General features: G+C 35.5%; 2 protein-coding genes across 4 annotated transcripts; both read left to right on the top strand.

Annotated features, from left to right (window-relative positions):
- Window positions 1-2021: 2021 nt before the first annotated feature.
- On the top strand, window positions 2022-18138 carry LOC112038009 (uncharacterized). 3 transcript variants are annotated; one of them, XM_024070821.2, is made up of 6 exons: window positions 2022-2380; window positions 2629-2703; window positions 3769-3857; window positions 13067-13151; window positions 13780-13861; window positions 17742-18138. In XM_024070821.2, exons 1-6 carry the CDS (start codon window positions 2201-2203, stop codon window positions 17831-17833), a joined length of 603 nt encoding a protein of 200 aa, XP_023926589.2. In that variant the 5' UTR covers window positions 2022-2200; the 3' UTR covers window positions 17834-18138. The 3 variants fall into 3 exon arrangements, with proteins under 3 accessions (XP_023926589.2, XP_065618806.1, XP_065618807.1); XM_065762734.1 differs by lacking the exon at window positions 3769-3857 and adding an exon at window positions 8617-8705 and having other exon boundaries at window positions 2023-2380; XM_065762735.1 differs by lacking the exons at window positions 2022-2380; window positions 2629-2703; window positions 3769-3857 and adding exons at window positions 7086-7416; window positions 7667-7741; window positions 8617-8705.
- A 2637-nt stretch (window positions 18139-20775) lies between these two features.
- Window positions 20776-21801, top strand: LOC136062962 (uncharacterized). The gene has a single exon (XM_065762724.1). It carries the CDS (start codon window positions 20776-20778, stop codon window positions 21799-21801), a length of 1026 nt encoding a protein of 341 aa, XP_065618796.1.
- The last annotated feature ends 2520 nt before the right edge of the window (window positions 21802-24321 follow it).

The raw sequence follows: 24321 nt of genomic DNA, 5'->3' as shown, positions 1-24321 counted from the left end.
TAATTGGAATCTAAATTGAATTTTAATTGGAGTCCAATTGTGCACCACATGTCCCATTTATTTATTATTTTTTTTTTTTGTGTAAAGTGAATTATTGAATGTAAAAATCGAAAAGTCCAAATCCAATTAGATTGTAAATTGGATTTCAATTGAAGTCTAATTTTGTGCTATGTGTCTATCTAATTTTTTAATTTTTATGGCAAGAAAATTATTAGGTGTGAAAACCGAAGAGTCTAATTTCAATTAAATTTTAAATCATATATAATTTCAATTAAAAAATGTATAAGCTAATACCATATATAATTTCAACATCTTCTTAATTTTTTTTGAACTGTATAATTGTGATTGTTTTTAATTGTACCTATGCATATGCATGAGATTATATACTTGTAGGGTCGAAATTCGTAGCCCAAGCCCAAAAGATATGAGATAAAAGCTCAATGAGCCCAGTACAATGAATTTGTAGAGAGTGGATGAAAGAGCTGGACTTGTACAACAGTTAATAAAGATTTTAAAAGAAGAACTAGTATGAAACACACGTAAACTTCAATACAATGATCGTTCGAGGAGATATTTTGTGAAGTAATCTCTTAATTCTTGAGGTTAATACAGTTCTTAGTGCTACAGTGATTTCCTTTCTCTCTTTTCTCTCTCCTTTTTTCTTGTCCCCCTATATTATGGGAGGTCTTTTACATTATATAGTTTCTTCCAGGCCATCCTCATCGTACACTTGTTTATCATCCAAGCCTTCACTCGAGTATATGTCCCATCAAACATCTTATTTAACTCTCTGCGAATGGTGGTAGCTGAGACTGCACTATTCAAGGGTCTTCTCCACATAAATGCGGTTAAAAAAGTTGCTGCAGTGCATTTAATGAGGTAGTAGCAGCTTTTCTTTTAGATATTTCTATGTTCTTATCACATTTGTACGTTCTTGAGATTCATCCTGATCATCGTTGGAACTTCCTGAAAGGTCACCTAAGTTACCCCAATGTGTGCTTGACCGATATTCATCGTGTCCGAGAAGGAACTACTCCTCGGACCATATGCCTCCATTCTTTTCTTTCGTGATTCTCAACTTTGGGGTCTCTCCTTATCATTTGCTCCTCCTCGGACATATCCACATCCTTAAATAAGGCCCAAAGCCCAATATACAAATTTGGGCTCTTATCCCCACAATACTAATAATAATAAAGGTGGAATAAAAAAAAAAGAAAAAGAAAAGAAAGAGAGACAAAGGATTTATGGTTTGTTTGGTTGGGATGGAAAAGTGGAAATATAGAAAATGGATAGGGGATAAAAAAGTGGAAGGATATAAAAAAAATTTTAGTTTTCTCTAATGATATTTGGTTTGGGGTGAAAAAGTAGAGGGATAGAAAACTTTTTTATTTGATTGAGAAGAAAAATAAGAGAATAGAAAATGTAGATTATATAAATTTAGTCATGTGCCCTAGTACCAAGAAAATAAATTTAATTTCACCTAAAAAAAGAAAATAAATTTAATAGTATATATGAGAAAGAAAAAAAAAACTATTAGTTTATTTATTTATTTTTGAGAAAGTAAAAAAAAAAAAAAAACTAATAGTTTAGAAAAACAAAACGAAACAAAGATGAAAAAGAAAAAGAAAAAGAAAAAAAAAAGTAATGTTGAAAATGAAGGAGGGCAAATAGGTAATTTTGCTTCAACCCCCTCCCTCCCCCATTATATCTCTAGTTATCTTCAAAGTACGGGAAGAAGACTATTTTCTCTCAAATGATGGGCCTGAGGAGGAAAACTTTTGGGCCACCTTTTCTCTTCTCCTCACTTTTCCTTCCAACTATTCAGGCTTCAAAATTAAGATGAAGGGTCAATTTGGATAATTATTAAACCTTATAGACAATAATACAAAATTAACTATAAGCATGAGTGCATGACCCAAAATCTGTCTTTCTTGCATTTTGGCCCATGGCTTAAGTTTTTTTTCTTTGGACTTATCATATCATTTTTATATAAAAAAAAAAAAAAGCAAAAAAAAAAAAAAATTGCAATTTTGATTTTTGAGCCAAATTCTCAGTGACCGGAATTTAAGTTATTACTTTACCCAACCAAGAACCATAATAAGTCCCTCCCTGTCCGCGCCGCTACAATTGCTCTCTGCATTGCACCGTCTAAAGCACAGTGTTAGAAAGAGAGAGAGAGAGAGAGAGAGAGAGAGAGAGAATGGAAGAGGCGGCGGCGGCGGCGGAGGTGGTGGTGGTGACGCCAGGAGAAGTGCTGGGAAAAGCAACCCAAGTGAGAGCAGGGAGAGGCGCTTACGTGGCTCCTCACAACAACTTGGTCTACGCTTCCCTCACTGGTTTCCGCCGCACCCTATCCCCTCCCCCTAACTCCCTCGACCAGGTAACTAACTTCTTAACTAACCAACTAACTAACTTCTCTACTGCTCTCTACCCTCTAGGGTTTAACTTTAAATAACAACAACAATAATGCTCTTCTTTATAAAAATGCACCTAAATTGTATAATTATTTATATATAAAAAAAAAAAATTAGCCTTATTTCTCAGTCTATGTTTTATAAACTGTTGGTTTGTGTTAATTGGTGATGATATTTTTTACATTGTTCATTAATTTAATTTGTCATTTTATAGAGACCCACTGTGGAAGTAACTGGTCACAAAGCCCATGGTGCGGTTCCCGAACCCGGATCGGTTGTTATTGCAAGAGTAAGTGGCTGCTGCTCACTACTTACTATGTCAATGAGTGTTTGGCTGTTTACTTGCATTCTAAATATTTAGTTTATGGTATTTTAGAGTGGGCTATTTCATGCCTGTTTTAAGGTTTAGGAGGTCAAAACCTATACCTCCTTATGATCGGGTTTGCGTTGTAAAGGTTTTAATAATAAAAGGGTTGTCATAAGTTAGCCGGAAATTACATGGTTTGATGACTTCATTTATAAGCGTTATGTAAAACGTAGTCAAAACTAAACATCATTTTTGTTCAGACTAGGATTGATTGGAGAGGTGAAAATTTTATCACGAGAATGGACGCACGCGCACATCCATGTATTGGGTTCTTCATCTAATTTTATGGTTGTTTATCTTTTGGTGTTGATTTTGTGGTTTCTTTTGCATTTTTATTTCTTTTGTGTTATAATTAGATGAGTTAAAAATTAAGGTTTTTTATTATTGTTATATTAATTATATTATTATTGCATTTTGTTTATATTCTTCATTTTTTATTTGATAAGTAAGATGTTTTATTAAAAGAAGAGAGAGCTTGAAATGGCAACTTTCCTTAAGGAATTACAAACAGACATTAATATGGTCCTAAAAAAAATCAACTATAGAGCAACAGGACTCCCCCCAATCATAGTGCAGTATTTAAACAAAGATTTTTCAGAGAGCTATTATTAATACCCAACATTGATTATTCTTCACCATCAAAAGTCCTATGGTTTCTCTCTTTGCAAATGGTCCACATGATACAATGAGGAGTCACTTGCCAAATAACCTGGTTTCGTGACATCTGAAGGTTCCTCGCCATGAAGACAACAAGTCTTATCACTTTGGCATCACCCATAGGACTCCAAATGCTTCAATTATTTCAAATTTGGCTATGTGCTATATACTGAGGCAACTAAATTTACATCTCTCTCTCGTAGATTGTATTGCTCAGCTGCTGTCTTGTTGCTATCAGGCATACATATAAGTAACTCAATTGAGTTTTGTGAGCTATGTTGAAATTGATTTATTTATGTATATCTCATGTTGTTTTCCTGATTATGATAGGTTACTAGAGTAACAGCCAGAATGGCTTCAGCTGATATTTTGTGTGTCGGTCCCAAGTCTGTTCGAGAAAAATTTACTGGATCAATCAGGTATGATTCATCCTTTTATCCTAATCAGGTTTACATAATCCCTATATGCACCCAAGGAATAATGTTAGTTGTTTATGGAATGAAGATAAATTTTAGTTGTGTTGGGTTTGAAAATTTGCAACTAGATGAACAAAGAGGCATATACGATTGTATCTTGATTGGGATTGGAAAGTCTGATTCAGCTTGTTTATTTATTTGCTGACATGCAACTAGATGATCAAATGGGGGGCAGACACTACCCAGCTTCTTTTTTGATTTGTTAAAGTAAGTATATTAAAGAAAAGAGCATTATACAAGGACTCAGAAAAAAATTGAAGTATATAGGTGTTAGAATAATGGTTAAGTGATTAAATTCACCATTTCATGATAGATTAAGCTTTTGGGATAGGTGGCAATTTATCATGATATAAAAGTAGGTGGTCCTAAGTTTAAACTTTGACTTTGCTCTGTCTCTCATTAAAATTGTCAAAATTTCATGTGTTGGATCCCACTTATTGAGGGGGAGTTGGGGCCCACACGTGAGAGAGAGAGTATGAGAATAATGGTAAAGTGATTCATTAAAATCACCATCTCCTATCAACGCAAGCTTTTGGGATAAGTAATATAACGAATCCAGAAAATTAACTTAGGTTGGAAGGTCTATACCTATATAATGACATCCAATAAAATAGAGGTCTAACAAACTGAGACTTTAATCTCCCTATAGGCAAGATGAAATTATTTTCCATACTAGTCTCCTCCTTCAACATTAAAGCATAGTATACACTAGAGCCTATTGGTACCACCCATCTAATTCCATAAACCTCAAATACATATGCCTATACCTTTGTAGCAATTGGACAATGAAGTAACAAATGATCAGTATTCTTGCGATTTTATTTGCACTTAAAACACCTATCCACAATACTCATCTTTAATTAATAAGATTGTCTATCGTAAGAACTTTCTCCAAGGTTGCAGTCATAAAGACAGCTAAGCTCGTAGGTTCCTTCACTCTCCAAATTTCTTTCCAAGGATAATCTCATTCAGCAATCCCTCTCAGAGTTCATAGTATGATTAAACAATAAAACAACCATTTCTGTTTAATGTCCAGTGCACATTATCTTCCATAACATTCATCAAAAACATTACATGAAGGAGGTATTTGGGCTCTTAAAAGTATCTTTCAAATGAATTTCCTGAAAAAACTTCATCACCCCTTCTTTGACCACTCCCCTGTATTTTTGGAAGAAAGCCAAGATAAAACTATGGGGACTAGGAGCCTCATCTCCATTCATATTCTTAACGGCTGAGGACACTTCCTCTTCATCCAATATCCTCTCAAGAAATATGGCACAATGTTAATTGAGAATGAAGTTATGGATGTGATAGTTTACTATTACGAAAAAACTGTATAAGGAGCCTGTTGACTAGCGCTTGGAGATAGATGGTATTGAGATTGCAGCACTTGGTCTGTAGGATCAATTTTTGGTGAAAAGGAAGTGTCCTTAGCCATCAAGAATATGAATGGAGATAAAGCTCCTGGTTCCTATGGTTTTGACATAGCTTTTCTTCCAAAGATGTTGAGGAGTGGTCAAAGTAGAGGTGAAGTTGCTATAGGTCTTTCATGCAAAAGGTACTTTTTAAGAGCCTAAGGGCATGTTTAGTATGTTGTAATAGATCCTGTAATCGAATGGTTATTCATGTGAAATAGCTATTCGGTTATTACATGGAATAGTTATTCCTTAGGAATCTACTCCCTTAAATTGAGGAATAGCTATTCCTTAATAGGTGTAATAAATTTTGAAATTAATATATTTCCATAAATATAAACTTTTCATATGCACATAACAATTGTGTGTGTGTGTGTGCATATATATCCTTAAAAAAAGTCCTAAAAGAATCAATGTAACCTCTAACACACACACACAACACACATTATACATTAGGGATGTGAATATGTTTTCTATGTTATTTATTTATTTATCTATCTTTTATTTTGATATCCATATTGATTTCAAAAATGAGCAATGATGTCAAACTTAAAAAAATATTATTTTCGGAAATACAATTGTATAAGATATTTCATAAATACTGATTTTAAGTTTTGTTCTAATTTTACAACCAAATGAATGAATAAGAATAGTTATGCCATTACAACATCTTATATTCTAAGCAATAAAGATTACTATTCCTATCGTAATCTCCATTTAGTGTACTAAATGTGCCCTAAATGTATCCTTCATAATCTTGTCTTGAATAGACTAGTTACAACAAATATTAGAGATTTCTAGGGAGCCTTTATAAAATATTAATAAAGAGGTTGGCTAATGGACTGAGAAGACTAGTGGGAAAGTTGGTTTTTTAGACTTACAAAATGCATTTGTGGAAGGGAGACAAATTCTAGATTTTACACTGATTGCAGATAAGGTCTTGGATAGCAGAGTTTGTATGAACACTTATATTGGGATAGTCTTCTCTATATGTTAGCAAGATATGGATTTGGGAAGAAATGTAGGAGGTGGATTAATATTTGTCACACTATTATATCCTGTATATCATGTTTTTCTCAAATTCCAGGGGATTAAGGTAAAAAGATCTATTGTTGCCATTCCTATTTATTCTTATTATGGAAGTTCTTTTTAACATGAATGATAGGTTAACTTTGGGAGGAAAGATGTCTGGGTTTATCATGAAAAGGGAAAGAGAGGCCGGGGGGGAATATGAGAAAGAAAAAAAAACTATTAGTTTATTTATTTATTTTTGAGAAAGTAAAAAAAAAAAAAAAAAACTACTAGTTTAGAAAAACAAAACGAAACAAAGATGAAAAAGAAAAAGAAAAAAAAAAAAAGTAATGTTGAAAATGAAGGAGGGCAAATAGGTAATTTTACTTCAACCCCCTCCCTCCCCCATTATATCTCTAGTTATCTCCAAAGTACGGGAAGAAGACTATTTTCTCTCAAATGATGGGCCTGAGGAGGAAAACTTTTGGGCCACTTTTTCTCTTCTCCTCACTTTTCCTTCCAACTAATCAGGCTTCAAAATTAAGATGAAGGGTCAATTTGGATAATTATTAAACCTTATAGTCAATAATACAAAATTAACTATAAGCATGAGTGCGTGACCCAAAATCTGTCTTTCTTGCATTTTGGCCCATGGCTTAAGTTTTTTTTTTCTTTGGACTTATCGTGTCATTTTTATATAAAAAAAGCAAAAAAAAAAAAAAAAATTGTAATTTTGATTTTTGAGCCAAATTCTCAGTGACCGGAATTTAAGTTATTACTTTACCCAACCAAGAACCATAATAAGTGCCTCCCTGTCCGCGCCGCTACAATTGCTCTCTGCATTGCACCGTCTAAAGCACAGTGTTAGAAAGAGAGAGAGAGAGAGAGAGAGAGAGAGAATGGAAGAGGCGGCGGCGGCGGAGGTGGTGGTGGTGACGCCAGGAGAAGTGCTTGGAAAAGCAACCCAAGTGAGAGCAGGGAGAGGCGCCTACGTGGCTCCTCACAACAACTTGGTCTACGCTTCCCTCACTGGTTTCCGCCGCAACCTATCCCCTCCCCCTAACTCCCCCGACCAGGTAACTAACTAACTTCTTAACTAACCAACTAACTAACTTCTCTACTGCTCTCTACCCTCTAGGGTTTAACTTTAAATAACAACAACAATAATCCTCTTCTTTATAAAAATGCACCTAAATTGTATAATTATTTATATAAAAAAAAAAAATTAGCCTTATTTCTCAGCCTATGTTTTATAAACTGTTGGTTTGTGTTAATTGGTGATGATATTTTTTACATTGTTCATTAATTTAATTTGTCATTTTATAGAGACCCACTGTGGAAGTAACTGGTCACAAAGCCCATGGTGCGGTTCCCGAACCCGGATTGGTTGTTATTGCAAGAGTAAGTGGCTGCTGCTCACTACTTACTATGTCAATGAGTATTTGGCTGTTTACTTGCATTCTAAATATTTAGTTTATAGTATTTTAGAGTGGGCTATTTCATGCCTGTTTTAAGGTTTAGGAGGTCAAAACCTATACCTCCTTATGATCGGGTTTGTGTTGTAAAGGTTTTAATAATAAAAGGGTTGTCATAAGTTAGCCGGAAATTACATGGTTTGATGACTTCATTTATAAGCGTTATGTAAAACATAGTCGAAACTAAACATCGTTTTTGTTCAGACTAGGATTGATTGGAGAGGTGAAAATTTTATCACGAGAATGGACACCCGCACACATCCATGTATTGGATTCTTCATCTAATTTTATGGTCATTTATCTTCTAGTGTTGATTTTGTGGTTTCTTTTGCATTTTAATTTCTTTTGTGTTATGATTAGATGAGTCAAAAATTAAGGTTTTTTTTAATTATTATATTAATTATATTATTGTTGCATTTTGTTTATATTCTTCATTTTTTATTTGATAAGTAAGATGTTTAATTATAAGAAGGGAGAGCTTGAAATGGCGACCTTCCTTAAGGAATTACAAACAGACATTAATATTGTCCAAAAAAAAAATCAACTATAGAACAACAGGACTCCCCCCAATCATAGTGCAGTATCTAAACAAAGATTTTTCAGAGAGCTATTCTTAATACCCAACATTGATTATTCTTCATCATCAAAAGTCCTATGGTTTCTCTCTTTGCAAATGGTCCACATGATACAATGAGGAGTCACTTGCCAAATATGCATGACCCAAACTCAATTGAGTTTTGTGAGCTATGTTGAAATTGATTTATTTATGTATATCTCATGTTGTTTACCTGATTATGATAGGTTACTAGAGTGACAGCCAGAGTGGCTTCAGCCGATATTATGTGTGTCGGTCCCAAGTCTGTTCGAGAAAAATTTACTGGATCAATCAGGTATAATTCATCCTTTTATCATAATCAGGTGTACATAATCCCTTTATGTACCTAAGGAATAATACTAGTTGTTTATGGAATGAAGATAAATTTTACTCGTGTTGGGTTTGAAAATTTGCAATTAGATGAACAAATAGGCATATATGATTGTATCTTGATTGGGATTGGAAAGTCTGATTCAGCTTGTTTATTTATTTGCTGACATGCAACTAGATGATCAAATGGGGGGCAGACACTACCCAGCTTCTTTTTTGATTTGTCAAAGTAAGTATATTAAAGAAAAGAGCATTATACAAGGACTCAAAGAAAAAAATTGATGTATATAGGTGTTAGAATAATTGTTAAGTGATTAAATTCACCATTTCATGGTAGATTAAGCTTTTGGGATAGGTGGCAATTTATCATGATATAAAAGTACGTAGTCCTAAGTTTAAACTTTAGCTTTGCTCTGTCTCTCATTAAAATAGTCAAAATTTCACATGTTGGATCCCGCTTATTGAGGGGGAGTTGGGGCCCACACGTGAGAGAGAGAATGAGAATAATGGTATAGTGGTTTATTAAAATCACCATCTCCTATCAATGCAAGCTTTTGGGATAAGTAATATAACGAATCCAGAAAATTAACTTAGGTTGGAAGGTCTACACCTATATAATGACATCCAATAAAATAGAGATCTAACAAACTGAGACTTTAATCTCCCTATAGGCAAGATGGAATTATTTTCCATACTAGTCTCCTCCTTCAACATTAAAGCATGGTATACACTAGAGCCTATTGGTATCACCCATCTAATTCCATAAACCCCAAATACATGTGCCTATAGCTTTGTAGCAATTGGACAATGAAGTAACAAATGATCTGTATTCTTGTGATTTTATTTGCAATTAAAACACCTATCCACAATACTCATCCTTACTTAATAAGATTATAAATTTCTTTTATCCCCCTTCTAACATATTTTTTTTTATTTATAAAAAATAAAAATAAAAAACATAATAAGATTGTCTGTCGTAAGAACTTTCTCCAAGGTTGCAGTCATAAAGACCTCTAAGTTCGTAGGGGCCTTCACTCTCCAAATTGCTTTCTAAGGATAATCTCATTCAGCAATACCTCTCAAAGCTTCATAGTATGATTGAACAATAAAACAACCATTTCTGTTTAATGTCCAGTGCACATTATCTTCCATATCATTCATCAAAAACATTATATGAAGGATGTATTTGGGCTCTTAAAAGTATCTTTCAAATGAAGTTCCTGAAAAACTTCATTGCCCCTTCTTTGACCACTCCCCTGTATTTTTGGAAGAAAGCCAAGATAAAACTATCGGGACTAGGTCTAGGAGCCTCATCTCCATTCATATTCTTAACAGCTGAGGACACTTCCACTTCATCCAATATCCTTGCAAGAAATATGGCACAATGTTAACTGAGAACGAAGTTACGGATGTGATAGTCTACTATTATGAAAAAACTATATTAGGAGCCTATTGATTAGTGCTTGGAGATAGATGGTATTGAGATTGCAGCACTTGGGCTGGAGGATCAATTTTTGGTGAAGAGGAAGTGTCCTTAGCCATCAAGAATATGAATGGAGACAAAGCTCTTGGTTCCTATGGTTTTGACATAGCTTTTCTTCCAAAGATGTTGAGGGTGGTCAAAGCAAAGGTGAAGTTGCTATAGGTCTTTCATGCAAAAGGTACTTATAGCCTAAGGAATGTTTAGTATGTTGTAATAGATCTTGTAATGGAATGGTTATTCATGTGAAATAGCTATTCGGTTATTACATGGAATAGTTATTCCTTAGGAATCTACTCCCTTAAATTGAGGAATAGCTATTTCTTAATAGGTGTAATAAATTTTGAAATTAATATATTTCCATAAATATAAACTTTTCATATTCACATAACAATTGTGTGTGTGTGTGTATCCTTAAAAAAAATCCTAAAAGAATCAATGTAACCTCTAACACACGCACACAATATACATTATACAAAAGGGATGTGAATATGTTTTCTATGTTATTATTATTATTATTTTTTATTTTGATATCCTTATTGATTTCAAAAATGAGCAATGATGTCAAACTTAAAAAATAATATTTTCGGAAATACAATTATATAAGTAAGATATTTCATAAATACTGATTTTAAGTTTTATTCTAATTTTACAACCAAATGAATGAATAAGAATAGTTATGCCATTACAATATCTTATATTCTAAGTAATAAAGATTACTATTTCTATCGTGATCTCCATTTAGTATGCATTTAGATACCTCTTATTTTGCTGAAAACTGAAAACACTGTAGCAAAATAATTTTTAAATGTGTGAATAGTATCGTGGGACCCATTTTTAATGAAAGTTTTGTTGAGAAAAGAGATTTGTGGGTCCTGTGAACAGTGCATGGGACCCACTGCCAAACTTGAAATGTGCTTCTCCCCCCAAAAAAAAAAAAGCCAGACGCAGACACGCATGGCCAAAACGCAATCCAAACGTACCTTTAGTGTACCAAACATGCCCTAAATGTATCTTTCATAATCTTGTCTTGAATAGACTGGTTACATCAAATATTAGAGATTTCTGACTTATAAGTTTGCTGGGGAGCCTTCATAAAATATTAATAAAGAGGTTGGCTAATAGACTGAGAAGAGTAGTGGGAAAGTTGGTTTTTTAGACTCGCAAAATGCATTTGTGGAAGGGAGACAAATTCTAGATCTTACACTGATTGCAGATAAGGTCTTGGATAGCAGAGTTTGTAATTAGATTCCAAGAGTCATTTGAAAACTTGACATTGAGGATGCTTATGAACACTTATATTGGGATAGTCTTCTCTATATGTTAGCAAGAAATGGATTTGGGAAGAAATGTAGCAGGTGGATTAATATTTATCACAATGTTATATCCTCTATATCATGTTTTTCTCAAATTCTAGGGGATTAAGGTAAAAAGAACTATTGTTGCTTGTTATGGAAGTTCTTTTTAACATGAATGATAGGTTAACTTTGGGAGGATTCTACGGACCCAAATAGCACTTTTTTCCCCCCCCCCCCCTTTGTAGAGGCCTTGAATATCTCTCGCCTGCTATTTGCTGATGATACTATTATATCTATGGAGTTGAATTGGAAAATGTTAAGGCCTTGATGCGTATTTTGCTATGTTTTGAGCTGGTTATGGGTGAAGGGTGAATTTCAGTTAGAGTGAGATAAGTCCTAATAGAGGGAACATGGAAAGATTGGTGTTTGTTGTGTTGAGCTGACTGAAAAGTCAATTTGTTAGCCTACAACATTGCTTTTTTTTTTTTGGTGGGGTTTATCTTTAAGCTGCTGCTAGTGGTGTCTAACTGCATGGAGGTTATCAATGGTGGGTACGTTGAACTCTGATCTTTGTGATGTCTGCTCAAGATTGGCAATTGGAAGCGTGTAGTAATATCTTTGAGCTATTATATTCAGCTCAAATAAACGCGGGAATGGATGCTATGGTGCACTCAAATTGGAAATTAAATAAAAATGGCTGTTTTAGCGTTTGTTCATACTATGAACAATTTGGAGAGTGATGGTGGCTACAAAGGTTGCTCTCTTTGTGAAAATTGCGTCTCTGGAGAAAATGCTCATGGTAGACAACGTTATTGAATGGGGAATGCTATAAGTACATTGATTGTTTGCTTTTGCGTTGTCTAATCGCCAGGGAGTTATGGGATTTACATTCATGACATTTCCAATTGAATGGTTGATGCCTGAAATGCTGAGAAGAGTGCTACAACGTTGGGGACGAAGACTGAAGACTTAGGCTCTTTCAGAAATATAGCATGGAATGCAGTTCCATCTTGTTTGATGCAGCAAGCGTGGTGAGAGAAGAATAGGACCTTTTAGGGGCCAGAGCTATATATAGAGGAACTAAAATCCTAATTTGTTGGGTTTTCTTTCTTTTGGATGTCTTAGAATAGGAATTTTTGGTTCATAGCTAGTATACTCCATTTGTTCTCTAGGTATCTTTGTATAATCTCTTATGAATATTATTGCTTTTACTTAGGAAGGGGAAAAAAATCTCATGATCAATTTTGTGCACTTGGATTCTAGTTTCTTATTGCTTGATGCATGTAATGATGGATACTGATGCAATATCTAAAACTAATTAATCAAGTTGCCTATTGTTTTTAATTTCCTTTTTGTTTGCTTTGCTTTGGATTGCCTATATTAGATGATATTTGCATAGATTTTCTTATATTAAAACTGTATAATTGTAGTTATGCATAGACTATTCTTGCAGTATGTGCTTTAGCAATTCAATTTTCAATAGATGTATATAATTGGACATTTAGACCAAGGTTCTGATGATGTTGCAAAACTTCTCTATCTTTACAGGCAGCAAGATGTTAGAGCAACTGAGATTGATAAAGTGGATATGCACTTATCTTTTCGCCCTGGTGACATTATTAGAGCTGTTGTGGTATCCTTTACACTTGACAGGCCTCTTGACTGACTTGTGAGAGATTTTGAAGTTTTGTATCATTTTTAACATTTATTGCATTTTGGGGGGGGAAAAAAAAGCACTAGTAGAATTACATGCATTGTTTTTGCTTTGGGGGGGTTTTTGGGGGGGGGGGGGGGGGGTGGCAAAGGGTGGAGATTTGATACAGATTTCCTTATTTTGGTTTTGATTATTATGATTGAAATGGGACAAATAACTTAGAGAATGCTACTTTATCTCTTCTCTCTCTGATTGTAAATGCTGTGTTCTTTCAAAATTGTAATTTTTATTGAACATAGCTTAACCTTGTGGGACCATTGTAAAATAATACCTGGGGATAATCTCAACACATGATTTATTGGGGAAGCATACTTTACTTGGTATTAAATTAAAGTTAATTTTACCTTTTTTTACTGATAAGAAAAAAAAATTTATTATATGAGTTGCATAATTTCTTTTTTTAGGCATGAAAGATGGAATTTTGTTAGTTTATTCCTAGGGGCAATCACTTGAAAATCATCCATATAGTTTTAGTTGTACTTTCCATTGACTCTTAAATTGATAATTTGCAAAAAGGTTATTTTCCTTGACATGGTTTGTTGATAAGCTGTCCCTTGGAGATGCACGGGCTTATTATCTATCAACTGCAAAGAATGAACTGGGTGTTGTGTCTGCGGAGAGCGCAGCAGGTTAGATTTTTTTTTTTTTGGGGGTGCATGCATGTGTGTGGAATTTTGTGTAACATAAGATTTTGTGCACCTTTCTGGTTGTATTGAATTTAAAGTGGAAAGGCAATTCAATGACACAGTATAACATTCTAAGAGCAGTTATGTGCTATTCCTTGTTTTATTTTATGATTTTTTTATTCAATTATAAATTATGACCTAAATAAATGAAATGTGAAATTCTTATATACATTATTTTTAAGAAGTTCCATATTGTTGTTTTTATATCATGTGCCTGTATCCTTTTGTCGTGTCCATGCTTCCTAGATCATCACCAAATTATTAGAAATATCAAAACCCACAGTAAGCTAGCTAATTGTTCCTTTCCATTGGCTGCAATTACTTACTACTAAGTGCCTCTATGATAATATCAAAAAGAAGTGGAGAAGGGGGATCCCCTTACCTTACACCCTAGAACTTCAAAAAAATCTTTTGGACTTTCATTTACCAAATTAAAAACCTATTGTAGACTTTTTTTTTTTTTTTCAATAATTTTTTCTCTCTCTCTCTCTCTCTCTCTCTCTCTCTCTCTCTGTTTTTTTTTTTTTTTTTTCCTGAATAACGTTTTTCTCAACCAACAAAAGAAAAAAAAAAAACCTATTGTAGACTTCCCAAATAACATGTACATAAGCTTTCCTCCAATCCAATTTTCATAATGTCCCTAGAACACCCGACTTCAACTTTCTTATATTCTTTGGCAATAACAATATATTTTTAAATTTGTCTATTTTAATTAATGCGTACTTCATATTCGGTAACAACTTCAGTAACATGTCTAATAGCCAATCAGCCAGTGGTTCCGGTGTTCCGCCAAAATTTTATACACACCACCTACAAGACTAATATGCCTGAAATCCTAACATCCACAGCTGTAGCCTTATTTTGAATAAGAGTGATAAAGTCACAGGAATACTTTCTCAAACATACCTTACTTATGAAAGGTGTGATACTCTTGCATAATATCTTCTTTCACAACCACTAGCAAATTTGAACAAAAAGAAAAATGCAATTACAAAACCATTCGGACCTGGTGCTGTATCACTGTTCATGCTACTCAAAGCTTGTAACAATTCATCCTCCTCATATGTACACTCTAAACATCAAATTTCTTCAGCATCAATGGAACAAAATTGTTTTTCTCAAAATCACAAGGAGTAGAGTGTCATTTTTTAAAATAGGGAGGAGGTTTCGGACATTCCCCTAAGCTCAAGGGAGGTAATGTAACTTACCCATTTGAATGAAAGTGAACTAGTGCTGGTTTGCCTAAGGCCAAAAGTGGAAGAGTTTGTCGTTTTTTAGGGGTCGTAAGTTCTTTACCTATGAATTATCTAGGTTTACCTTTGTGGTCTTCTTTTAAGGCTACATCTATCTGGAATGATGTTTTTGAGGTGGTTGAGAGAAAGTTAACAGGGTGGAAGAATTTATAACAGGGGGACCACAACTTATTGAAATGTCATGTTGTGGGTGGAGGGAGTAATTCACCTAGAAGTATGTAAGGAGTGTGAGTTTGGAAGTCTACCAGAGTTCGGTGAGATCCTTTTTATGACATGTTAGATTTTGCATTGGTAAGGGTAGAAGAATTAGTTTTTGGCATGATGTTTAGTGTTCCCATGGATTGTCAAAGTCTTTATTTCTTGAGCTTTTCTAAATTGCTGCAAATAGACTTGCCAAAGTGTGGTTACAAGCAGTAGTGCTTCAAAGCCTCATATTTATGAGACTGGTTCAAGATTGATAGTTTGAATAGGTGATTTTTTTTCTCATCTTTCTTTTTTAGTATTTAGTTTGGATATGTGTTGGAAGGGGAGAAAAAGTGGTTTGGAATTTGAATTGAAAGGGTTTCATTCATACTAGTATGAAGTTTTGAGAGGGGCATCTAGCTCAGATTTTCCTCGGAAGGTGATTGGTTACTGACGGCATCTATGAAGGTAGCATTTTTTTTGTTTGGAGAGCATCGTTGTTTGTTAACTAGTAAATTCATCATTTCCTAATAGTTTAAGATTTTAGGACAATTGATAAATCTATCATAATATCAGAACAGGTGGTTTTGAATTCAAACCCTATCTCCACTCTACCTTCCATTTAAAAAATTAAAAATATTAAGTGTTGGGTCCCACTTATTAAGAGGGAGTTTGGTTGGGTTCACATGTCGGGGAGTGTTAGAATATTCATTAAAATTCACCATGTTAAGCGTATGGGACTATTGATAATTTATCAAGTGTAGTTGGGGAAAATTCTCATAGTAGATAATCTTCTAAAAGAAAGAGTGACTATTATGTATTGTGTTGTATGTGTAAACAAAACAAAGGGACTATTGATAATTTATTACTTCATTGTCCAATTGCAGAGTATATCGAAGTGTTTGTTGGAAATCAGTTGTTTAGGGCGTTATTTTTGGAGAGCTGAGTATCACGAATTTAATAATGTTATGTTTGAGTAGTCATCGTGTGATTCTTTTCTTAACTAATCTCTTTGTGGAACTCAAAATCAGTTTTTGCTCCTTTTTGTGATCTTTTTTTTTTTTTTTTTTTTGGATATATCTCACTTTTTTCTTGTCCAATTTAATTTGATATAAGGAGTGTGAGTTTGGAAGTCTACCAGAGTTTGGTGAGATTCTTTTTTATGACATGTTAGATTTCGCATTGGTAAGGGTAGAAGAATTAGTTTTTGGCATGATGTTTAGTGTTCCCATGGATTGTCAAAGTATTTATTTCTTGAGCTTTTCTAAATTGCTGCAAATAGACTTGCCAAAGTGTGGTTACAAGCAGTAGTGCTTCAAAGCCTCATATTTATGAGACTGGTTCAAGATTGATAGTTTGAATAGGTGATTTTTTTTTCTTCTTTCTTTTTTAGTATTTAGTTTGGATATGTGTTGGTAGGGGTGAAAAAGTGGTTTGGAATTTGAATTGAAAGGGTTTCATTCAGACTATTATGAAGTTTTGAGAGGGGTATCTAGCTCAGATGTTCCTCGGAAGGTAATTGGTTACTGAAGGCACCTATGAAGGTAGCATTTTTTTTGTTTGGAGAGCATCATTATTTGTTAACTAGTAAATTCACCATTTCCTAATAATTTAAGATTTTAGGACAATTGATAAATCTATCATAATATCAGAACAGGTGGTTTTGAATTCAAACCCTATCTCCACTTTACCTTCCATTTAAAAAGTTAAAAATATTAAGTGTTTGGTCCCACTTATTAAGAGGGAGTTTGGTTGGGTTCACATGTCAGGGGAGTGTTAGAATATTCATTAAAATTCACCATGTTAAGCGTATGGGACTATTGATAATTTATCAAGTGTGGTTGGGGAAAATTCTCATAGTAGATAATCTTCTAAAAGAAAAGAATGACTATTATGGATTGTGTTGTATGTGTAAACAAAACAAAGAGACTATTGATAATTTATTACTTCATTGTCCAATTGCAGAGTATATTGAAGTGTTTGTTGGAAATCAGTTGTTTAGGGCGTTATTTTTGGAGAGCTGAGTATCACGAGTTTAATAATGTTATGTTTGAGTAGTCATCGTGTGATTCTTTTCTTAACTAATCTCTTTATGGAACTCAAAATCAGTTTTTGCTTCTTTTTGTGATCTTTTCAATTATATATCTCACTTTTTTCTTGTCCAATTTAATTATCTATGAATCCTACTTCAGTTCACTTGGATAAATCTTAGCTGTTGATTAACTTGGTTCTGTTTGGATGCCAAATTGTATGAGATTGTTAAGGAAGAAAATTAAGCCTGGTTCAAAAGTATTGTTTGTATTTATGCTTTGATCCATAAGATGAAATATAACACTTAATGAAACATCTATGATTATGCCTCAACTATTGATTTCTTTTTATTGTAGGTGAAACAATGGTTCCAATAAGTTGGACCGAGATGCAGTGCCCATTAACTGGTCAAATTGAGCAAAGAAAGGTTGCTAAGGTTGGAGGTTGACATGAAAATAATCAGACTAAGCTACAGTGTCTCCAATCTGCATTTCGTTTCCCTAAATTTCTGATGGGGAAAGTATAGGAATGTATCATTTTTGTCAGAATATGATTATTTTTTGTTACAGGATTCAGTAGTGCCTTTCTATGATTATGTTTGTTAGGCGGTATCTTACATCACTAAGTTCTCCCAAGCACTATGTACATGTAGCATAGACTTAGGGTTTACAAATTGGACATAGAAAATCTACTTCTCAGACTACAATTTGTGCATCATTTTAACTTTATAAAAGCATTTGTTCCGGATGAAAATTTTACTTTCGAGTATGATGTGCATTCATCGTAGAATAATTTGGAAGATGACGTTATTTGGAAGCTTTGTGAAAGCATTGCTAATAACAACTATATCTAAAAGTAGATGTTCTCAAACTATTTATGAACCTGTATCACTCATAAAATCTTGCTCGGTTCTTCTACCTTTAGTCTGTTGATGTTTGTCGTGGTCAAGCTGATGTGACCAATTTTTAAAAATTTGTTACGAGTATCGAAATCCTTTAATACTAAATTATATTCACAATAAATTTTGAAACACGATATTTCGTAGACTTTTTTCATGGTTGTTGAGTAGACATGTGATTGATGCTAAGATGTTAAAGCATCTCTAGCAGTTTTTTTAAATTTTTGTATTATTTGAAGGGTAAACAGTTCTTTTTAGCTTTCGTTTACTTACTTTTTTAAATACACTTTTCAACAGATTTTTTATCCTTACTCTATCACATTTAAATATTATTTCTTCATTTATTCTTTAATTTTTCTTTAATCTTTATTTTGTTAACAGTTAATCTTCATTTTTTTAATTTTATTCTTTCCATTTAAATTTTCGTGGGTTATACTTGTCAACAGTCTAATTTTTAATTTAAGAGATTATCCCTTAAATTTTAATTATTAATATTCATTAACTTATCACCATCCCTTTCTATTTCATTAACTTCTAATTAATTTCCCTTACAAAAAATTAACTTAGTATTAGTTATTTTTAAGTAAAAACTTAGTATTGCCTCAAAAAAAAAAAAAAGAAAAAGAAAAAAAAAAGAAAAAGAAAAAAGAAGTAAAAACTTGGTATCATTTAAATAAATAAAAAACAACAAGTGGGAGGTGGAAGGCCACAAGTTTCTTTTCCTTTATCCCAGCAAAACACACAAACTTAAAGGTCACACACAACCACAATGTTTGATTCTCATCAAACGAAGATGGAGAGAGAGGAGGAAAATCGCCTTCGTCATCTGTTGATCTGCTCTGCCTTCACCGCCACCTGTCTTCCTCCCTACCGTTGCTTGATCTCTTTCCCCACTGCCAACGACATGTGGTCGAAATGGGTCAGATCGGTTTTTTTTTTTTTTTGGTTCTGATTTCATTAGTTAATGAGAAAGATTGTATATTTGATTTCATTGTGTTTTTTGTTTTGTGTTTGTTCAAAATGTATTTTGTTGTACTTTGTAGCCGTTGAGATAAAGGGATGAGAGAGAGAAAAAAAATTATTTTTTATTCGGTGAAGTATTTTTTTAAGAGAGAAAAATGATTTGAAGTTGCTATAGTGCTCTCCAGGTCAAGAGAGCTACTGTAGTAACTCTAAAAATTAAATAAAGAAAAAAGAAAAAAGAAAAAGATGAAGAGACTGTTGGAGGGTTTTTTTTTGTGTTTGATTCCCAAAAAAGGCATTAGAGAGCCTATTTGAGATGCTCTAATACACGTTAACAATTGTAAAAAAACAATAAAAATTAATAATTTTCTTTTTTTACCCCAACAAGACCTGAAAAGTGAAGAGTACGCAACCACGTCCTTGATTGTCCATCCCGAAACCCATTTTAAACTATCATTCTACACTCTTTGGGGTTGTCTAGGAACATTGGAAGTTCAAGCTCATTGGTAACAGAGCTTTGGGGGTCTTAGTGGCGTCTCAGCCTTACTATCCAAAGGGACCGTTTATGTATCTTACTTATGTAGTGTCCTAATCTCTAGGTTTCTACTCCAACAGTTCGAGAAGGCCCATTAACACTCTCCAAGGGATGTAGGTTAATTATTGGCAAATATTTAGGGTGTCAATTATCCTAGTCTTTGTTATATTAGGCTATTTTTTTTTAATTACATTTCTTTTTCTTTTAATTTAAGGAATCTTACCATTATACTAATTGCAATATGATTCAAATTCGAACGGTAATTTCTGTGACTAGTACAATTCTTCTGATTCAAATCTGATTTAGATTCAACTATTACTATTTTTCTATTTGATACTGATGATGCTATAAAATACCACCTTAAAAATTGTCCATATGGCTCGTCTATAGGAAAAAAGAAAGAAGTATGGACACAGCCAAATTGCCTCGTCCGTCATAAGCAGGATAAGGACGGACGAGGCCTCGTCCGTCCCAAAATTAAGGCTCGTCCACCTCTAGTTAAGGACGGATGAGCCAAGCATTCATGATTTACCAATAGATCAAAACCTACATTGCTCGTAATAAGGCACTGGTTCGGATGAAGTAACTTCCACGAAAGTTATGGAAGTTACCTCCGATTTTGGTGAATTCCTCAACAATAGGAACGGTTATCAGAGCAAATAACCGTTCCATACACTATATAAACACGACTCCGCATAGAGGTAAAGGGATTCTGATTTTTCATTTTGGAGAAGGGAATAAACACTTAGAAAATTTTCCTCTCTATTCCAGCCTACTAATTTCATCATCGGAGGATCATAGGCCGGCCTCCACCGGTCTTTTCTCTGATTGAATTTGGTTTTATAGGATTCAACTCTTAAGATTGTCGAAGTCCGAAGATTTTCAACCCACTGATTTTCCAGAATTATCAGTTGGTGCCGTCTGTGGGAAACGTATTTGTCGCTCTTGAACATGTTTAGTTCTGCGATTTCTTTCTCTCGTGAAAGGGTTTGAAATGGTTCGGACTAGATCAAGGGCAACTAGCCCAGGCCCTCAACAGAGTAGGGACGCATCGAGTAATCCTCATCGCGATCGACAATCTGCACCGGATATACAGGCCCCGTCTGTCCAACATATGCATTCTATGGCGGCTGCGATGGCGGAGTTAACTTGCCAGAATCAGGACTTACGAAGAGAGGTTAACTTAAGAAGGCAGACGCATCAGGAGCATGAAGAAGAAGGGCAAACTCAGGATCAAGAGGGCAGAGAGAACTTTCAGCATGGGAGTCAATCAAGGGATACCACTTCGCGAAGGGCATCTGACTTGAAGAAAGAGATGGATCAGATGAAGAAGGCCATGGACGAAATGAAGGAGAATATGAGGAGGGCAAACCCAGTAGAAGATCTGGTTCATAGAACTGACTCTCCCTTTACGGCCTCCATCAATGACCATCCCCTACCACCGAAATTTAAAATGCCTTCTTTAGATTCATACGATGGGAATCGAGATCCTTTTGATCACATTGCTACCTTCAAGACCACTATGCATCTTCAAGGAGTTCCAGATGAAATAATGTGCAGAGCCTTTCCTACGACTCTCAAGGGTCCGGCTAGAGTATGGTTCAGCAAATTACCCCTGAATTCAGTAAGTTTTTTTGGAGAATTAAGCAAGTTGTTTGTTAATAACTTCATAGGGGGTCAGCGTCACAGACGATCCACTTCCAGTCTGTTAACGATAGAACAGGGGGAGAATGAAAGCTTGCGTTCCTTCATCACACGCTTCAATAGGGAAGCCCTGACCGTGGACGAGGTAGATGATAAGCTACTGTTGGCAGCCTTTCATAATGGAGTCAATTCTGATTTGTTTATACATAAACTTTATGAGAAGGAACCTCAGTCCATGGCTGAACTCGTCAATTTAGCCCAAAACTTCATGAACGTAGAAGATGCGATTATAGCTAAGAAGAGGAAGAGTGCTGAGAGAATGGAAACAAATCCTGCTTGTCATTCCCAACAGGGTCCTCGTCCAAAGAAGGGATGAACGGAGGATAAGAAAGACCGAGAAAAGAGGGCAGGTCCGTCAGCAAGGAACCAACAGTACACTTCTTTGAGCGTGCCACTCGAGCAAGTCCTCATGCAAATCAAAGATGAGCCTTCCTTAAAGTGGCCAGAGAAGATGAAGGGAGATCCCAATAAGCGTAATAGAAATAAGTATTGTCGCTTCCATAAAGATCACGGGCACGACACGGACGAGTGCTTCGATCTGAAGCAGCAGATTGAGAATCTCATCAGACAAGGAAAGTTGAAAAATTTCCTTGGACGAGATCACAGAGACGAGAAATTGAAAGCCAAGGTAGAAGAATCGTCACGGCCACCGCTTGGAGAAATAAGAATCATTTTGGGGGGAAGTTCTACAAGACAGTCGTCTAAGTCAAAGAGAGCATACTTGAAAGCAGTGCAGAGCGTTCAGCTCTCTGGACGATCACCGAGTGCAGGGACTACGGACGAGCAAGTGATCACTTTCACGGACGAGGATGCAGAGAGAGTCCATCACCCTCATGACGATGCTATTGTCATCACTCTCCTTATTGCGGATGTACGGCCCCCGCGTCATATCCTACATTGGGCCTTGGGCCCTGGCCTGGGTATATGGCCCATGAGGCCAATCCCTTTATACCCGGCAGCCCACCCCCGGGCCACGCGTACGGCAAGCCCGAGCCTTGCTTCTTCATCGTTTCTCGGCTACACCTTTCCATGGAGTAGATATTTGACTCACGGGAAGACCTGCACTGTACCTACCCGGCCTCGCCCCGGAGAGCCGCCGCTCCCGAGGACTATCGTGGAGACAGGAACCAAGTTCCAACGCCACCCTCAAAATTTCCCACTCCTACCTGACCACCCACTTACGATCGATAATAGTGGACCGCCGGTCGCACTCGTTGGCAAGTAATTATGACCTCTCCACTAAACTATGGCCTATAAATGCAGGAAGTTTGGAGAAGAAGGGGGTTGGAAAAAAATGGTGCGCAGTATGGAGAGTATAAGAACAGAGTGAGTAAAAATAGAAGGTGACTCAGACCCACGAGGAAAGAAAAGAAAGGGCCTTAGGTCTCAGCGAGAAGAACGACCCAGTGTTGGAAATCCAAACCCACTATACAAGTAAGTTGTGAGCCCAACTTGAGGCCCAGTCAGACGGGTTTCGGTATCGGTGCGTACAAACACAAATTCAAAATTAAACCCAATAACATCCATCATCAACCACAACCAGAAAATCAATTACCTCTTCTCTCACTCTTCTTTCTTGTTTATTCTTTCTTGGACTCTCTTCTCTCTCTCTCTCTCTCTCTCTCTCTCTCTCTCGATTTTTTGGCAGTGGATTGGAGGGGCTATGGATTAATGGTGGGTCTTGTGATTTGGGTGTAATGGGTTAAGATTTTGGCCGGTCGTGGGTTTGCTCGTCATGGGTCAGTCGTGGGTTTGCTTGCCGTGGATCAGTGGTGCTCGTCGTTTGCTCGCCATGGGTCAGTCGTAGGTTTGCTTGTCGTGGGTCAATCGTGGGTTTGCTCGTCGTGGGTTAGTCGTGGGTTTGCTCGCCGTGGATTAGTGGTGCTCGTCATTTGCTCGTCGTGGGTTTGCTCGCTATGGGTTAGTCGTGGGTTTCCTCGCCGTGGGTCTGTAGTGGGTTTGCTCGCCGTGGGTCAGTCGTGGGTTTGCTCGTTGGGTTTGCTTGCCGTGGGTCTGTCGTGGGTTTGCTCTGCTTGCTGGGTTTGCTCGCCGTGGGTTTGTCGTGAGTTTGCTCTGCTTGCTGGGTTTGCTCGCCATGGGTATGGATTTTGTTTGCTGTGGGTTTGCTCGCCGTCGCCATTAGCCCCAACTCCACTTGCCTTGCTTTTGGATCCATTGATCACTCAGTCAAGCTCTACAAGTTTCCTGATATTCTAATCTCTGGAACCATTTCTTGTGTTGAGTATGAAGTTCATGGAATTTTGATGCTGGGATTTAAAAAAAAAAAAAAAGAAAAGGAAAATTGGGTTTGATTTGTGTTTCAGCTTGGTGGGTTTTCTTTCTGGGTGTCATTTATTGATTCAGTTGTTAGATTCGCAGTGTAATTATTTTGTGCTCTATTGGGATTCTCTAAAGAATCAAGCATGATGTGTGAAATGTTTAATTTTTGTTGGAATGTTGGTCTGCTCGTATAGATCTGTGTTGTGGGCTGATGATGGATGTTCTTGGGTTTAATTTGATTCAATGTTCTTGGGTTTAATTTGATTCAATGGATTTAATTTTGAATTTGTGTTCTTGGTTTGATTTTCTGACTTATTTTTATGTTTTTAAATTTTGTTAAAATTAATAAATTAATTTTTTAAATTTATATGCTGATATGTCATGGGTGATGTGACATTTTTATAATATTTTAATTGCTCGGCTGCCACCTCAACTATTTCTGTTGGTTAACTGACGGAAAGGACTAAAATGGAACACGTTAATTGGTTTTAGGGACTAAAAGTGGAAAAAAATAAAATGTAGGGACTAAAATGGAAAAACGTCAAAATGTAGGGAC

Source organism: Quercus suber, unplaced genomic scaffold, assembly GCF_002906115.3.
Source record: "Quercus suber isolate HL8 unplaced genomic scaffold, Cork oak 2.0 scaffold_471, whole genome shotgun sequence".
Classification (NCBI taxonomy): domain Eukaryota; kingdom Viridiplantae; phylum Streptophyta; class Magnoliopsida; order Fagales; family Fagaceae; genus Quercus; species Quercus suber.
The sequence above is the reverse complement of the archived record's forward strand: the minus strand, read 5'-3'. Positions and strand labels throughout refer to the sequence as shown.

Excerpts from the sequence above, each read along its gene's own strand:
- LOC112038009 (XM_024070821.2), top strand. The coding sequence starts at position 2,201 with ATGGAAGAGGCGGCGGCGGCGGCGGAGGTGGTGGTGGTGACGCCAGGA. Across the intron at positions 3,858-13,066 it reads AAATTTACTGGATCAATCAG|GCAGCAAGATGTTAGAGCAA; the intron begins GTATGATTCATC and ends CTATCTTTACAG. Across the intron at positions 13,862-17,741 it reads GTCTGCGGAGAGCGCAGCAG|GTGAAACAATGGTTCCAATA; the intron begins GTTAGATTTTTT and ends TTTTTATTGTAG.
- LOC136062962 (XM_065762724.1), top strand. The coding sequence starts at position 20,776 with ATGGTTCGGACTAGATCAAGGGCAACTAGCCCAGGCCCTCAACAGAGT.